Source organism: Pseudophryne corroboree, chromosome 3 (assembly GCF_028390025.1).
Source record: "Pseudophryne corroboree isolate aPseCor3 chromosome 3, aPseCor3.hap2, whole genome shotgun sequence".
Taxonomy (NCBI): domain Eukaryota; kingdom Metazoa; phylum Chordata; class Amphibia; order Anura; family Myobatrachidae; genus Pseudophryne; species Pseudophryne corroboree.
In genome coordinates this window covers 342,998,150-343,015,776 of record NC_086446.1, presented here as the reverse complement: position 1 = coordinate 343,015,776, position 17,627 = coordinate 342,998,150, and the positions used below count along the sequence as shown (strand labels likewise).

The window sequence follows — 17,627 nt, the reverse complement described above, 5'->3', positions numbered from 1 at the left end:
GATTATTGCCATTAAAGAGGTTTTGCATATTACTGAGGAACCCCCTGTCCCTGACATGAGGGTACACATGTATAAAGGGAAAAAGCCTGAAGTCACTTTTCCATCCTCATTTGAATTAAGTGACTTGTGCGAAAAGGCTTGGGAATCTCCGGATAGGAGACCACAAGTTCCCAAAAGGATTCTCATGGCGTATCCTTTTCCACAAACTGATAGGATATGCTGGGAATCTCCGCCAAAAGTTGACAAGGCGCTGACACGTTTGTCCAAAAAGGTGGCACTAACTTCTCAGGATACGGCTTCCCTCAAGGAACCTGCTGATCGCAGGCAGGAAATTACCTTAAAGCACATTAACAATCATTCCGGCACTATTGCTCGACTGGCTATGACGTCGGCCTGGGTTTGTAGTGCGGTTGTGGCATGGGCAGATTCCTTATCTACTGAAATTGACACCTTAGATAGGGATGCCATTCAAATGACCATAGAGCATATCAGAGATGCTGCCTTGTATATGAGGGATGCTCAAAGAGACATTTGTTTATTAAGCTCCAGAATAAATGCTATGCCTATTTCTGCTAGGCGGCAGAAATAGACATGTGGACCCGACAGTGGACGGGAGATGCCGATTCAAAGCGGCATATGGAGTCCTTGCCTTACAAAGGAGTGGAGTTGTTTGGAGACGGCCTCTCGGATCTAGTCGCTACGGCTGGTAAGTCAAATTTCTTACCTTATGTCCCCCCGCAACATACAAAAAAGGCACCTCATTATCAAATGCAGTCCTTTCGTTCCAATAAAAACAAGAAGGTACGTGGATCATCCTTTGTTGCCAGAGGGAAAGGCAGGGGAAAAAAGCTGCACACAGCTAGTTCCCAAGAGCAGAAGTCCTCCCCTGCGTCTGCAAAGTCCACCGCATGACGCTGGGGCTTTCCGAGGGGAGGCAGATCTGGTGGGGGCTCGTCTTCGATTTTTCAGCCACGTCTGGGTTCACTCGCAGGTGGATCCCTGGGCATTAGAGATTGTTTCTCAGGGATACAGGCTGGAATTCGAAGACTTGCCTCCTCACCGATTTTTCAAATCGGCTCTGCTGGCTTCCCCGACAGAGAGGGAGCTAGTGTTGGCAGCAATCCAAAAATTGTATATTCAACTTGTGATTGTCACAGTTCCTCATCTCCAGCAAGGAGAGGGATATTACTCAATCCTGTTTGTGGTCCCGAAACCGGACGGTTCGATCAGACCCATTTTAAACCTGAAATCTCTGAACCTGTACTTGAAGAGGTTCAAGTTCAAAATGGAATCACTCAGGGCGGTCATCGCCACCCTGGACGGGGGGGATTGGATGGTGTCCCTGGACATAAAGGATGCTTACCTTCATGTTCTGATATTCCCCCCGCATCAGGCGTTCCTGAGATTTGCAGTGCAGGACTGTCACTACCAATTTCAGACGTTGCCGTTTGGGCTTTCCACGGCCCCGAGAATTTTCACCAAGGTAATGGCGGAAATGATGGTGCTCCTGCGCAGGCAGGGGGTCACAATTATCCCATACTTGGACGATCTCCTCATAAAGGCGAGATCTCGGGAGAGGTTGCTGGACAGGGTGTCTCTGTCCATGAAGACGTTGCAGATACACGGCTGGATTCTCAATATACTGAAGTCCCAGCTAGTCCCTACAATGCGTCTGACCTTTGTGGGGCTGACTCTAGACACAGACCAGAAAAAGGTTTTTCTTCCGATCAAAAAGGTTCAGGAACTCATAGCCATGGTCAGGAACCTATTAAAACCAAAAAAGGTTTCAGTGCATCATTGCACGCGGGTCCTGGGGAAGATGGTGGCTTCCTACGAGGCCATCCCTTACGGCAGGTTCCATGCGAGGACTTTTCAATGGGACCTCTTGGACAAGTGGTCCGGGTCCCATTTACAAATGCATCAAAGGATCACCCTGTCTCCCAAGACCAGGGTATCTCTTCTGTGGTGGCTGAACAGTGCTCACCTACTAGAAGGTCGCAGGTTCGGCATTCAGGACTGGTTCCTGGTGACCACGGACGCAAGCCTCCGAGGCTGGGGAGCAGTGACACTGGGAAGAAATTTCCAAGGTCTCTGGTCAAGCCTAGAGTCTTGTCTCCACATCAACGTCCTGGAGTTGAGGGCCATATACAACGCCCTGCGTCAAGCGGAGGGATTGCTTCGGAGAAAACCGGTTCTGATTCAGTCAGACAATGTCACGGCAGTGGCTCATATAAACCGCCAAGGCGGACAAGGAGCAGAATGGCCATGGCAGAAGCGACCAGGATTCTACGCTGGGGGGAAGGCCATGTAAGCGCGCTGTCAGCGGTGTTCATCCCGGGGGTGGACAACTGGGAGACGGACTTCCTCAGCAGGCACGACCTGCATCCGGGAGAGTGGGGACTTCATCAAGAAGTCTGCGCACAGATCACGGATCGTTGGGGGACTGCCTCAAATCGACATGATGGCATTCCGTCTCAACAAAAAGCTAAAGCGGTATTGCGCCAGGTCAAGGGACCCTCAGGCGGTAGCGGTAGACGCTCTGGTGACACCTTGGGTGTTCAGATCGGTTTATGTGTTTCCTCCTCTTCCTCTCATACCCAAGGTGTTGAGAATAATACGAAGAAGCAGGGTCAGAACAATACTCATTGTTCCGGATTGGCCACGGAGGACTTTGTATCCGGAGCTGCAAGAGTTGCTCGCAGGGGATCCGTGGCCTCTTCCTCTAAGGCAGGATCTGCTGCGGCAGGGGCCCTGTCTGTTCCAAGACTTACCGCGGCTGCGTTTGACGGCATGGCGGTTGAATGCCGGATCCTAGTGGAAAAAGGGATTCCGGAGGAAGTCATTCCTACCCTGATCAAGGCTAGGAAAGACGTGACGTTAAAACATTATCACCGTATATGGCGGAAATATGTTTCTTGGTGTGAGGCCAGAGCTGCTCCTACGGAGGAGTTACATTTGGGCCGTCTACTTCACTTCCTTCAAACAGGAGTGACTTTGGGCCTAAAATTAGGGTCCATAAAGGTCCAGATTTCGGCCTTATCCATTTTCTTTCAAAGAGAATTGGCCTCTATTCCTGAAGTACAGACTTTTGTGAAGGGAGTGCTGCATATTCAGCCTCCCTTTGTGCCTCCGGTGGCGCCTTGGGATCTTAACGTGGTGTTACGTTTCCTCAAGTCACCTTGGTTTGAACCACTTAAAACTGTGGAGTTGAAATACCTCACGTGGAAAGTGGTCATGTTGTTGGCGTTAGCTTCTGCAAGACGTGTTTCCAAATTGGCGGCTTTATCACATAAAAGCCCATACTTGGTTTTTCACATGGATAGGGCAGAGTTGAGGACTCGCCCTCACTTTCTGCCAAAAGTGGTCTCATCTTTTCATGTGAACCAACCTATTGTCGTGCCTGTGGCTACACGGGACTTGGAGGATTCAGAGTCCCTGGATGTAGTCAGGGCTTCGAAGATTTATGTGACCAGAACGGCTAGAATCAGGAAGACTGAAGCTTTGTTCGTTCTGTATGCGGCCAACAAGGTTGGCGCTCCTGCGTCAAAGCAGACTATTGCTAGCTGGATCTGTAACACGATTCAGCAGGCGCATTCTATGGCAGGATTGCCGTTACCGAAATCGGTTAAGGCCCACTCCACTAGGAAAGTGGGCTCTTCTTGGGCGGCTGCCCGAGGGGTCTCGGCATTACAGTTGTGCCGAGCAGCTACTTGGTCGGGGACAAACACCTTTGCAAAGTTCTATAAGTTTGATACCCTGGCTGAGGAGGACCTCCTGTTTGCTCAATCGGTGCTGCAGAGTCATCCGCACTCTCCCGCCCATTTGGGAGCTTTGGTTTAATCCCCATGGTCCTTACGGAGTCCCAGCATCCTCAAGGACGTTAGAGAAAATAAGATTTTACTTACCGGTAAATCTATTTCTCGTAGTCCGTAGAGGATGCTGGGCGCCCGTCCCAAGTGCGGACTTCTTCTGCAAGACTTGTATATAGTTATTGCTTACATAAGGGTTATGTTATAGTATTTCGGTGGAACCGTGGCTATGTTGTTGTTCATACTGTTAACTGGGTAAGTTTATCACAAGTTATACGGTGTGATTGGTGTGGCTGGTATGAATCTCGCCCTTAGATTTACAAAAATCCTTCCACGTACTGTCCATCTCCTCTGGGCACAGTTTCCCTAACTGAGGTCTGGAGGAGGGGCATAGAGGGAGGAGCCAGTGCACACCCAGAGTCCAAAGCTTTCTTAAAGTGCCCTATCTCCTGCGGAGCCCGTCTATTCCCCATGGTCCTTACGGAGTCCCAGCATCCTCTACGGACTACGAGAAATAGATTTACCGGTAAGTAATATCTTATTTTATTAATCACTTTACTCGGAGCCGTGGTTCAGAAGGATATCAACGTTTCAGTATTTACTATATTGTCATCAGGATACAACAAAGTATATAAACGAACATACCTTTTATAGGTGCACACCGCTTGTGAAATGCCGGCGTCCAGGCTGGGACCACTTGCCCGTCCAGAAGCCGCGCTCAATGCTGACGTCATCGCAATGCGATGCGGCAATCACTTGTGTATACCATTACCATAGTGATGATTATAACTGAAAATAACGAGCACAAAATGTTATAAAGGAAGCACAACCAATATGCTTTCCAGGATACACACAATTCTGAAACAATGTTATAGTATATTTACATTAGCAATTTAATAAGACAAACCCCACACTGAAAGAAAGAGGAATCTAGCGGAGACTGGTATATGATATATTTTCATTTAACCGTTTTGGTTGAATTACATTTAAACGGTGGATCCAGCGGGTTTCGCATTTTAATCATTGTAAAGACTGATCTCCACCCCGTATATTCACAGGAACAGTATCAATCATTCTGTATCTTAAACTAGATAATGGATGGAGGGCTTCTGCGAAGTGACGAGCGACCGGTTGGTCACTCACACCTGAATTTAAAGCTGATCGAATAGCTGCTCTATGGTTACCCATACGTTCTTTGAATTTTGTCTCACTTTTACCTATATAACTCATGCCGCAGGGGCAAATAATTTGATAAACCACAAACTGACTAGGAGAAGCCACTCTTCCTGCTGAGCATTATCTACATAAACGAAATTGTGGCCTATAGCGAATTCAGCATTATTGTGTTACTCTTTTCTTTACCGAGTTGGCACATCCAATACAAATCTAGCTGCGAATTCAGCACATTTTTTGTTACATCTGTCATTGCAAGCTTGTTTTTACTGATTTTTATGAGATTTATTCGATCATTGATTGGTCATCCATTCTTATGTTCTTCCGACCTTTTTTGATAATGAGCCCCTGATGAAGTCCAGTTGGACGAAACGCGTTGGGTTTTGGTTCGGATATGAGAACATCGGATATGTACTAATTAAGAAAACAACATTGGATTAAAGAAATATCCGTTATATACGATTTCCATATTTGATGTCTGTATTTTAAACAGACATCAAATATGTCAGCCATTTGTCATTCACTGTGATTGTTCAATATTTTTTATATAAATAAATTACAATCTTTTAAGTGAATTGTGGTCAAATCCTGGAAGGTATAACCATTAATCAGCTCCCTTAGACACCACCTTTGCTTGCATCTGTACTTTTGTACTCCATCTAACAGGGAGTACATCTTGAGGTTGAGCTCCATACATAGCGCTAGTTTTAGGTCTACCCCCTTTCTTTCTTTCTTTCTTTCTTTCTTTCTCTCTCTCTCTCTCTCTCTCTCTCTCTCTCTCTCTCTCTCTCTCTCTCTCTCTCTCTCTCTCTCTCTCTCTCTCTCTCTCTATCGATCTATATATATATATATATATATAGTTTATCTCTGAGATAGTAGGAGTTATGTGTATATATGGTTAATAAGATGTGTGTTTGTATATAGAGGAATGCACACACTGACAAGTAGTTAGACTTAGGAAATGAGTCTGCCTTCTATCTAGAAATTGTCAGTGTTCTGTATTTAGCACTGCGTATAACCCATGCATTAGATGTCTCGCTCTGCATATATTTTATCAGAAGCTCTCCTGAAAGGTTTCTCTGTGATAATGAGTCATCTTTTTACACAGTGCTTCTCTCGCTCTCCTTTCCCATGTTCCTATTTCTGTCCTCTGGAGACTGTAGGTGTGATCCTGCATACCAATGTCTGCAGCTTCCTCACATTAGAGGGATTCCCCATCTTCTCTATATGCACATCGCAGGCCAGTCGGGGATGTGATAACGAGCTGGGATGCTTCGTCCCATTGAATGCTTTATGATGCCTACTGAGCGGTTGTATATAGGATGATAGTTACAGTATATACATAACATAAGTATGTAAGAGTGTGCAGTGATGATACAGTGGTGCTTGGTGTCCTGCAGGTATGTGAACAGTATTTCAAGTGTGGAGGTGCAGTATGTACTGTACTGTATGTGTGTAATAATGTGTGTAGATATGCAAGCAAATCCTGTATGTATCTGTAAGAATAAGTGTATAGTTATATGTGGAAAGGTCCTGGATGCATGCTCTAATTTATTTAAAGGTCTGTTTCTCTAGGATGTGTACAGAGTTACATGCAGACATATACAGTATGTTATCAGTGAGGCCAGTACAACAGTCCTGTATGTTGGAGGTTTACAGTATTGAATGAATGTATGTATGTATATTTATTTGTTTGCTGTTGTACCTGTCCTTGTGTATATGTTTTGTATGTCGACAGAGTAGCATGATACTTTTGTTTGTTCTTCATATATAGCATGTATATCTAATATTTTGCTTTTTTATTTCTATGAACATATGAGTATGTTTCTGTACCACAGAAAATACTTGCTTGCAGTTATGGTCCGTTTTCTCATTTATAAGATTTCATGCAATCGTATAGTACTATATTAGTTAGGTACTGTAATCTTGACAATGCTGGAGGCTCTTGCCTGGCACAACAATTGCACACAAATGCTGATTGCAAGCATATACCCACCACATTTACTAAACTACTCAATAATAATCACCCTATTATAATAGCCATAAAATGTGCCTAATTTATTCTGAATAGTAATATGAATACTTATTTTGAATAATTATTTGTGCGATAGATAATTGTGTCAATCGATTTTAAATTGTGTCCCTTTTAAAGATAATTGTTTTTGTAGTTTGTAGATAATTCTTAACAGTCCATGAATAATTATATGTTGTATCCTGTAGGTTTGAGAATACATCCATGTTTCTTTCTCTGCACTGATTAAATGAGTATATTTGGTAAAGACTGTAATTTTGTTCTATAGACTGTAATTTAGGCATATATGTAATCACTATTATATTTGACAAATCAAATGTCAGACTCAGGGGAGAATAAGAAAATTCAGCTGGAGATATAAATTATATATCTGCTTAGTAGGTGTCTCTACTTCATAAGTGTCCTAAGTGGTAAGAAAAAAGTCCATTGCACTGCATGATTATATATGTGACATCCTTCACCATCCTGATCGTGTTGTATAACTACCCCTTCACAGCGTGAGATGATGTACAGTTCCAGGGATTCTTCTCCTACTCGGCGCCTCAATAGCATGTCTCCTGCTTCCCACATGACCACGGGGTCTCCTCCTCCAGTGCTTCAGTCCTCCTCCCCAGCACGCTCCCGCATGTCTTACAGTGGTGGACGGCCACCTTCCTATGCTGGAAGTCCCGTACACCATGGGGACAGAATGTCTGGTCTCCCTCCGGCCCAAGGAGTCTCCCCCAGTCCTAGTGCTATTTTGGAGAGAAGGGATGTAAAGCCTGATGAAGATCTCTCCAACAAGAATGTGGTGCTGGTGAAGAATGAGGGACTCTATTCTGATACTTATGGAATGGTTCATGAAGGTAGACTTAGCATTACATCCACTCAGTCCCTTGCTGGTCTGGGTGACCCTTTCTCATACCCAGGGGGCCTGTACAAGCGTGGGTCAGTGCGCTCTCTGAGCACGTACTCTGCAGCTGCTCTACAGTCAGATCTAGAAGACGGAATGTACAAACCTAACTCTCAAATATATGGAGACACATATGGTCCTGGGATGGGATACCGTATACCACCATCATCGCCACAGAAGGTGTCAGATGGAAGGATGGTGGATGTACAACAGAGTCAGGGTCCCCATAGTCCCTACTCAGGGCCTTCTAGCCGCTCGTCCCCTGTACGCCAGACTTTCCGCAAAGATTCTTCCTCTTCCGTATTCATGGATAGCCCTGTTGGCAAACAAAGGAACCCTAGCTCTTCCTCGGTTAACAACGAAATATTCCCTGGTCCAGGTGAACGTCCTTTGTCTGGTTTCAGCTCTCCAGTACCCACTAAAGAGGTGGAGACCAGGTAAGATCATCTCTTATATAATATATTATTATGATTTATATTATTATTATTAATTATTTCTTTCTTTTTTTTTTTTTATGAAAATGAAAGTGTCTAAAACAGTTGATTTAAAGCAGCAATGTTCAAAAGTGTGAACTGAGCAAGCTGTCTTTCTCAGGGGCTATGGGCAAATCATAAAGTGCTATAGCCCAGATTTATCAAGCCTTGCAGAGTGATAAACTGCACGGTGATAAAGTACCAACCAATCAGCTCCTGTCATTTTTCAAACACATCCTGTAACATGGCAGTTAGGAGCTGGTTGGCTGGTAGTTTATCACCGTGCAATTTATCACTCTCTAAGGGGTATATGCAATTAGCGGCGAATCGCGGCAATTTTTCGGCCGTTTTTTAATTCAACACAATTTGACCGTCGAATTCCGGCAAGTGGGTGCCGAAATTCAACATATTCAATAAAAAACGGATTTGACAGTCCCGCTGTCGAAAAACGGCCGATTTGACGGATTTTGATCCGATTTTTAAAAAGCGGGGAAAAACGGGAAAAAACCCGAAAAAAAATTGCGTGGGGTCCCCCCTCCAAAGCATAACCAGCCTCGGGCTCTTCGAGCCGGTCCTGGTTCTAAAAATCCGGGGGGAAAACTGACAGGGGATCCCCCGTATTTTTAAAACCAGCACCGGGCTCTGCGCCTGGTGCTGGTGCAAAAAATACGGGGGACAAAAAGAGTAGGGGTCCTCCGTATTTTTTACACCCGCATCGGGCTCCACTAGCTGGACAGATAATGCCACAGCCGGGGGTCACTTTTATACAGCGCCCTGCGGCCGTGGCATTAAATATCCAACTAGTCACCCCTTTACTGTCTAAAAGCACTGTTGTCGAATTTCCAAACTTCAATTGAATATACTTTTGGCGAATTGCCGCATTTGTACCATTGCAGAAATGTCGAATTTGACAAATGTCAAATTTCAAAAAGTCGAATTTTGAAAGTCCGTTTTTTTGACGGAAAGTACTGAATTGCATATCGAAATTTTTTTTTGGGCGAAAAAGTCCAGTTTTTCGACAATTTCGGGAATTCGACTGCAATTGCATATACCCCTAAGGCTTGGTAAATCTGGGCCTATTAGAGTTATAATTAGTGCAGACTTATTACAAAAAGGCAAACATTTACTGCATATTAGGTCTATTAGTAAAACACTTTATTTAATTTTATTTTTAATTGTTTTTAAATGTTACATATACTGGTAGCATTAAATGATTGTGATTTTAGCGATTTGCGTTTTGGTAAATTTAAATTTGATCAGGCTTTCTGAAGCCCTATCCAGCAGTATGTAATTGAACATTGAGAGCCACGTGGCGTGGGAAATATCATTCACTATTTAGTCCATGAGGAACCAATATAGGTGACGAGAACCAATATAGGTGACAATTACACTGATTCATTTATTAATGGTCTCCTCGGAGCTGCATACTGTATATCACTACAGTGTGGACAAATAGGTGTCACTGCATAGAGACAGCTCTGTTTTACACTATTTTTTTGAAGTTGCTTGGCATATATTATAATGATTTAGGTAGATGTGTTTGCTTTTTACTTTGAGTATGCGACTTATTGGTAAATTTATTAACCAGTGGCTTTTGGAAGCATGGGTTCACTGAAATGTAAAACTGCACTGATCTTAAATGGTTTTTTTTTCCCCTTTAATATCTGACGTTTTAAATGTTGGGTTTGAAACCCATGGAGAAGTTTAGTAACTTTACCCCTTCATATGTACAAGAACATGAAAGTAAAGGATGCACTTATGAGCTTAGCTATAGTGGATACATGTATTGTGATCTGTTGACTCAGACTTTGCATATGGGTGGTCATTCCGAGTTGTTCGCTCGGTAATTTTCTTCGCATCGCAGCAATTTTCCGCTAATTGCGCATGCGCAATGTTCGCACTGCGACTGCGCCAAGTAAATTTGCTATGCAGTTAGGAATTTTACTCACGCCATTACGAGTTTTTTTCTTCGTTCTGGTGATCGTAATGTGATTGACAGGAAGTGGGTGTTTCTGGACGGAAACTGTCCGTTTTATGGGAGTGTGTGAAAAAACGCTGCCGTTTCTGGGAAAAACGCGGGAGTGGCTGGAGAAACGGGGGAGTGGCTGGGCGAACGCTGGGTGTGTTTGTGATGTCAAACCAGGAACGAAACTGACTGATCGCAGTTGCCGAGTAAGTGTGGAGCTACTCAGAAACTGCTAAGAAGTGTCTATTCGCAATTCTGCTAATCTTTCGTTCGCAATTTTACTATGCTAAGATTCACTCCCAGTAGGTGGCGGCTTAGCGTGTGCAAAGCTGCTAAAAGCAGCTTGCGAGCGAACAACTCGGAATGAGGGCCATTGAGTGCTTTGCTGTGTAGACTGTCATGGCTGCCTTCACATAAACTATGCAGACTATCGTCGGCAAATGGCACAGTCCCAGAATAGGAAGCCCCATCTGTTTGCTTCAGGAAGGTACATTGCATAAAGAAGGGGACGGGGAGGATCAAATTTAATTTGCCTCTCAGTAGAAGTGGGATCTTTACATCTCTGTCTATTCATTATATAGGTCATTATAAAGGGCATTAAAATGGACTGGGCTACTTCATATACAATGACTGAAGATGAGCTGCAAACATAAAGCAGACAGCACACTTTTCTACTGGAAGCTAATTTCATTTACAAAGTGCCCACCACTAATTCTGCAGTTCGTTACTGTTGTCTCTTGTAACATTCTGTATACATATTTTCTCTAACGTCCTTGAGGATGCTGGGACTCCGTAAGGACCATGGGGAATAGACGGGCTCCGCAGGAGATAGGGCACTCTAAGAAAGCTTTGGATTCTGGGTGTGCACTGGCTCCTCCCTCTATGCCCCTCCTCCAGACCTCAGTTTTACACTGTGCCCAGAGCAAGATGGGTGCACTGCAGAGAGCTCTCCTGAGTTCTCTGCCTAGAAGCATTTTTGTTTGGATTTTTTCTTTCTACCTTTTTCTACTTTTTCACAGGGAGCACTGCTGGCAACAGGCTCCCTGCATCGACGGACTGAGGAGAGAGGAGCAGACCTTCTTGTCAAAGATAGGCTCTGCTTCCTCGGCTACTGGACACCATTAGCTCCAGAGGGGGTGAACGCAGGTTCTTACTGGGCGTCCACCCCTGGAGCCGCGCCGCCGTTCTCCTCACAGAGCTAGAAGTACAGAAGACAGAAGTCGTCAGGCGGCAGAAGCCTTCAGCTTCACTGAGGTAACGCACAGCACTGCAGCTGTGCGTCATTGCTCCCATACACCTCACATACTCCGGTCACTGTAAGGGTGCAGGGGGGGGGGGGGGGGGGCGCCCTGGGCAGTTATATAAACCTCTGCATGGCAAAAAGTATATATACATGTACAGGTGGGCTCTGTACATGTATATAAAAGAGCCCCCGCCATATTTCACTAAGTTTGAGCGGGACAGAATCCCGCCGCCGAGGGGGCGGGGCTTCTCCCTCAGCACTCACCAGCGCCATTTTCTCTCCACAGCACTGCTGAGAGGAAGCACCCCGGACTCTCTCCTGCTTACACACGGTGAAAGGGTGCTTAAAAGAGAGGGGGGGGGCACATAATTGGCGGTTTACATATTATACAGCGCTGCTGGGGAAAAACATTTTCTGTTGGTCTCCAGGGTTATTGCGCTGGGGTGTGTGCTGGCATACTCTCTCTCTCTCTCTCTCTCTCTCTCTCTCTCTCTCTCCAAAGGGCCTTGACAGGGATACTGTCTTCAGGAAAGGGGTTCCCTGTGTGTGTGTGTGAAGTGTGTCGGTACGCGTGTGTCGACATGTTTGACGAGGAAGGCTCGCTTAATGTGGAAGGGGAGTGCTTGAATGTCAGGTCGCCGTCGGCAACGCCGACACCGGAATGGGTGGATATGCTGAATGTCTTGAATGCAAATGTCAATCTATTGCATAAAAGATTAGACAAGGCAGAAGCTAGGGATCAGTCAGGTAGCCAGTCCATGCCTGTCCCTGGGGCGCCAGGTCCTTCGGGGTCTCAGAAGCGCACCATATCCCAGATCGATGACACAGATACCGACACAGATACTGACTCTAGTGTCGACTATGAAGATGCAAAATTACAGCCGAAGGTGGCTAAGGGTATACGGTACATGATTATTGCCATTAAAGAGGTTTTGCATATTACTGAGGAACCCCCTGTCCCTGACATGAGGGTACACATGTATAAAGGGAAAAAGCCTGAAGTCACTTTTCCATCCTCATTTGAATTAAGTGACTTGTGCGAAAAGGCTTGGGAATCTCCGGATAGGAGACCACAAGTTCCCAAAAGGTTTCTCATGGCGTATCCTTTTCCACAAACTGATAGGATACGCTGGGAATCTTCGCCAAAAATTGACATTGCGCTGACACGTTTGTCCAAAAAGGTGGCACTGCCTTCTCAGGATACGGCTTCCCTCAAGGAACCTGCTGATCGCAGGCAGGAAATTACCTTAAAGCACATTTACAATCATTCCGGTACTACTGCTCGACCGGCTATGGCGTCGGCCTGGGTTTGTAGTGCGGTTGTGGCATGGGCAGATTCCTTATCTACGGAAATTGACACCTTAGATAGGGACGCCATTCAAATGACCATAGAGCATATCAGAGATGCTGCCTTGTATATGAGGGATGCCCAGAGAGACATTTGTTTATTAAGCTCCAGAATAAATGCTATGTCTATTTCTGCTAGGCGGCTCTTGTGGACCCGACAGTGGACGGGAGATGCCGATTCAAAGCGGCATATGGAGTCTTTGCCTTTGGAGACGGCCTCTCGGATCTTGTCGCTACGGCTAGGGCTGGTAAGTCAAATTTCTCACCTTATGTCCCCCCCGCAGCATACAAAAAAGGCACCTCATTATCAAATGCAGTCCTTTCGTTCCAATAAAAACAAGAAGGTACGTGGATCATCCTTTGTTGCCAGAGGGAAAGGCAGGGGAAAAAAGCTGCACACTGCTAGTTCCCAAGAGCAGAAGTCCTCCCCTGCGTCTGCAAAGTCCACTGCATGAAAGGAGAGGGATATTACTCAACCCTGTTTGTGGTCCCGAAACCGGACGGTTCGGTCAGACCCATTTTAAACCTGAAATCTCTGAACCTGTACTTGAAGAGGTTCAAGTTCAAAATGGAATCACTCAGGGCGGTCATCGCCAGCCTGGAGGGGGGGGATTGGATGGTGCCCCTGGACATAAAGGATGCTTACCTTCATGTTCCGATATTCCCCCCGCATCAGGCGTTCCTGAGATTTGCAGTGCAGGACTGTCACTACCAATTTCAGACGTTGCCGTTTGGGCTTTCCACAGCCCCGAGATTTTTCACCAAGGTAATGGCGGAAATGATGGTGCTCCTGTGCAGGCAGGGGGTCACAATTATCCCATACTTGGACGATCTCCTCATAAAGGCGAGATCTCGGGAGAGGTTGCTGGACAGCGTGTCTCTGTCCATGAAGACGTTGCAGATACACGGCTGGATTCTCAATATACCGAAGTCCCAGCTAGTCCCTACAACGCGTCTGACCTTTTTGGGGCTGATTCTAGACACAGACCAGAAAAAGGTTTTTCTTCCGATCGAAAAGGTTCAGGAACTCATAGCCATGGTCAGGAACCTATTAAAACCAAAAAAGGTTTCAGTGCATCATTGCACGCGGGTCCTGGGGAAGATGGTGGCTTCCTACGAGGCCATCCCTTTCGGCAGGTTCCATGCGAGGACTTTTCAATGGGACCTCTTGGACAAGTGGTCCGGGTCCCATTTACAAATGCATCAAAGGATCACCCTGTCTCCCAGGACCAGGGTATCTCTCCTGTGGTGGCTAAACAGTGCTCACCTACTAGAAGGTTGCAGGTTCGGCATTCAGGACTGGGTCCTGGTGACCACGGACGCAAGCCTCCGAGGCTGGGGAGCAGTGACACTGGTAAGAAATTTCCAAGGTCTCTGGTCAAGCCTAGAGTCTTGTCTCCACAGCAACGTCCTGGAGTTGAGGGCCATATACAACGCCCTGCGTCAAGCGGAGGAATTGCTTCGGAGAAAACCGGTTCTGATTCAGTCAGACAATGTCACGGCAGTGGCTCATATAAACCGCCAAGGCGGAACAAGGAGCAGAATGGCCATGGCAGAAGTGACCAGGATTCTACGCTGGGGGGAAGGCCATGTAAGCGCGCTGTCAGCGGTGTTCATCCCGGGGGTGGACAACTGGGAGACGGACTTCCTCAGCAGGCACGACCTGCATCCTGAGAGAGTGGGGACTTCATCAAGAAGTCTGCGCACAGATCACGGATCGTTGGGGACTGCCTCAAATCGACATGATGGCATCCCGTCTCAACAAAAAGCTAAAGAGGTATTGCGCCAGGTCAAGGGACCCTCAGGCGGTAGCGGTAGACGCTCTGGTGACACCTTGGGTGTTCAGATCGGTTTATGTGTTTCCTCCTCTTCCTCTCATACCCAGAGTGTTGAGAATAATACGAAGAAGCAGGGTCAGAACAATACTCATTGTTCCGGATTGGCCACGGAGGACTTGGTATTCGGAGCTGCAAGAGTTGCTCGCAAGGGATCCGTGGCCTCTTCCTCTAAGGCAGGACCTGCTGCGGCAGGGGCCCTGTCTGTTCCAAGACTTACCGCGGCTGCGTTTGACGGCATGGCGGTTGAACGCCGGATCCTAGTGGAAAAAGGGATTCCGGAGGAAGTCATTCCTACCCTGATCAAGGCTAGGAAAGACGTGACGTTGAAACATTATCACCGTATATGGCGGAAATATGTTTATTGGTGTGAGGCCAGAGCTGCTCCTACAGAGGAGTTCCATTTGGGCCGTCTACTTCACTTCCTTCAAACAGGAGTGACTTTTGGCCTAAAATTAGGGTCCATAAAGGTCCAGATTTCGACCTTATCCATTTTCTTTCAAAGAGAATTGGCCTCTATTCCTGAAGTACAGACCTTTGTGAAGGGAGTGCTGCATATTCAGCCTCCCTTTGTGCCTCCGGTGGATCTTAACGTGGTGTTACGTTTCCTCATGTCACCTTGGTTTGAACCACTCAAAACTGTGGAGTTGAAATACCTCACGTGGAAAGTGGTCATGTTGTTGGCAAGACGTGTTTCCGAATTGGTGGCTTTATCACATAAAAGCCCATACTTGGTTTTTCACGTGGATAGGGCAGAGTTGAGGACTCGCCCTCACTTTCTGCCAAAAGTGGTCTCATCTTTTCATGTGAACCAACCTATTGTCGTGCCTGTGGCTACACGGGACTTGGAGGATTCAGAGTCCCTGGATGTAGTCAGGGCTTTGAAGATTTATGTGACCAGAACGGCTAGAATCAGGAAGACTGAAGCTTTGTTCGTTCTGTATGCGGCCAACAAGGTTGGCGCTCCTGCTTCAAAGCTGACTATTGCTCGCTGGATCTGTAACACGATTCAGCAGGCGCATTCTACGGCAGGATTACCGTTACCGAAATCGGTTAAGGCCCACTCCACTCGGAAAGTGGGCTCTTCTTGGGCGGCTGCCCGAGGGGTCTCGGCATTACAGTTGTGCTGAGCAGCTACTTGGTCGGGGACAAACACCTTTGCAAAGTTCTATAAGTTTGATACCCTGGTTGAGGAGGACCTCCTGTTTGCTCAATCGGTGCTGCAGAGTCATCCGCACTCTCCCGCCCGTTTGGGAGCTTTGGTATAATCCCCATGGTCCTTACGGAGTCCCAGCATCCTCAAGGACGTTAGAGAAAATAAGATTTTACTTACCGGTAAATCTATTTCTCGTAGTCCGTAGAGGATGCTGGGCGCCCGTCCCAAGTGCGGACTTCTTCTGCAAGACTTATATATAGTTATTGCTTACATAAGGGTTATGTTATAGTTTTTTGGTGGAACCGTGGCTATGTTGTTGTTCATACTGTTAACTGGGTAAGTTTATCACAAGTTATACGGTGTGATTGGTGTGGCTGGTATGGATCTCGCCCTTAGATTTACAAAAATCCTTCCTCGTACTGTCCATCTCCTCTGGGCACAGTTTCCCTAACTGAGGTCTGGAGGAGGGGCATAGAGGGAGGAGCCAGTGCACACCCAGAGTCCAAAGCTTTCTTAGAGTGCCCTATCTCCTGTGGAGCCCGTCTATTCCCCATGGTCCTTACGGAGTCCCAGCATCCTCTACGGACTACGAGAAATAGATTTACCGGTAAGTAAAATCTTATTATTTTAGCCATAAGGAAGACCATATGTTTACTACCGTAATAAAATCTCTACAGGTTCACTTTAATTGTCCTGCTAAACCGTAGAATGAATTTTAATAAGTAACACATTTTAGTGTATTAATGAGCAACAAGTTTTCTGCCAAGCTCAATGTTCAATAACAAGATGTTTATATCTGGAGTGTTCTGCTGCTGTAGCATCTATTAATTAACCCAATTAATGGGTCTGCGCAATATTTCTTCATTAATATGATCTAAGCCTCTTGAGGAGAGTCTTATGGGGCCCATACATACACGGGGCAAATTCCCCGTTCTATGGCAATCTGCAGATCTGGGTTCAAAAATGGCGATTTGTGGTCATCGGTGATCGGTGACCCATCAATTAATTGGCAAAAAACTGCATGTTAAAAATCCTCATCTTGCTGATCCTGATGATTTTGTGGTCGAAATCGGCGATTCAAGATTTTCCAACATGTCAGATTTCCCTGATCCCCTGACCCTGGGCATCGGGAGAACAGGGAAGTTCCCCAATACCTGCTTGATGTGCAAGGACCTCAGTAACACACTTAGGCACAGGTTTAAGGTATATGCAGCCATGGATGTTGGGAGTATTTGTAGTTTTCTACCTCATCTTCCAGTTTAGTGATATAAGGATGTTTCTCTGCTCATTAAAGCAACACAAATATGAGTTATCTTACTGAGAATCAGTAATGTTTCTGGTGTCTTGTTTTTCAGAGACCGAATGGAAGCCATGGAAAAGCAGATTGCCAGCCTGACAGGACTGGTCCAGAGTGCACTTATGCGTGGGTCCGACAGCGACAATCCTAGGTATAGAGAGAGAATGCAGTGTCCCAAGTATGGCAACTGCAGAATGGTTCCCCAACAAGAAAGGATGGCTATACAAATGGAGGACATGTCTGAAAACCGGTGTAAATGATGCTGTAACCCATAGAACCTAATCAGAAGTTTCAATTCAATTTCCTAATTTGTATTAAAAAAAAAAATGACAGAGTCCAATTCATTGCTATGGGTTAAAGCATCATTTGTTTGACAACGTTACGTTTAAACCATTTTTCAGAAA

The 17,627-nt window shown here is 45.9% G+C and overlaps 1 protein-coding gene and 1 long non-coding RNA gene across 29 annotated transcripts in view; one reads left to right on the top strand and one right to left on the bottom strand.

Annotated features, from left to right (window-relative positions):
• SRCIN1 (SRC kinase signaling inhibitor 1) overlaps positions 1-17,627 on the top strand; it is a 900,548-nt gene that overhangs the window by 683,482 nt on the left and 199,439 nt on the right. For all 28 annotated transcript variants that reach the window (XM_063959681.1, XM_063959683.1, XM_063959682.1 and 25 more), the window contains 2 exons: positions 7,511-8,343; positions 17,282-17,374. In XM_063959681.1, the coding sequence (XP_063815751.1) occupies positions 7,511-8,343; positions 17,282-17,374 (926 nt within the window). The remainder of the gene's footprint in view (positions 1-7,510; positions 8,344-17,281; positions 17,375-17,627) is intronic.
• The window catches only part of LOC135055516 (uncharacterized), a 36,814-nt gene that overhangs the window by 10,039 nt on the left and 9,148 nt on the right, over positions 1-17,627 (bottom strand). The window contains exon 2 of the long non-coding RNA XR_010243767.1: positions 4,455-4,598. This is a non-coding gene — a long non-coding RNA (uncharacterized LOC135055516). The remainder of the gene's footprint in view (positions 1-4,454; positions 4,599-17,627) is intronic.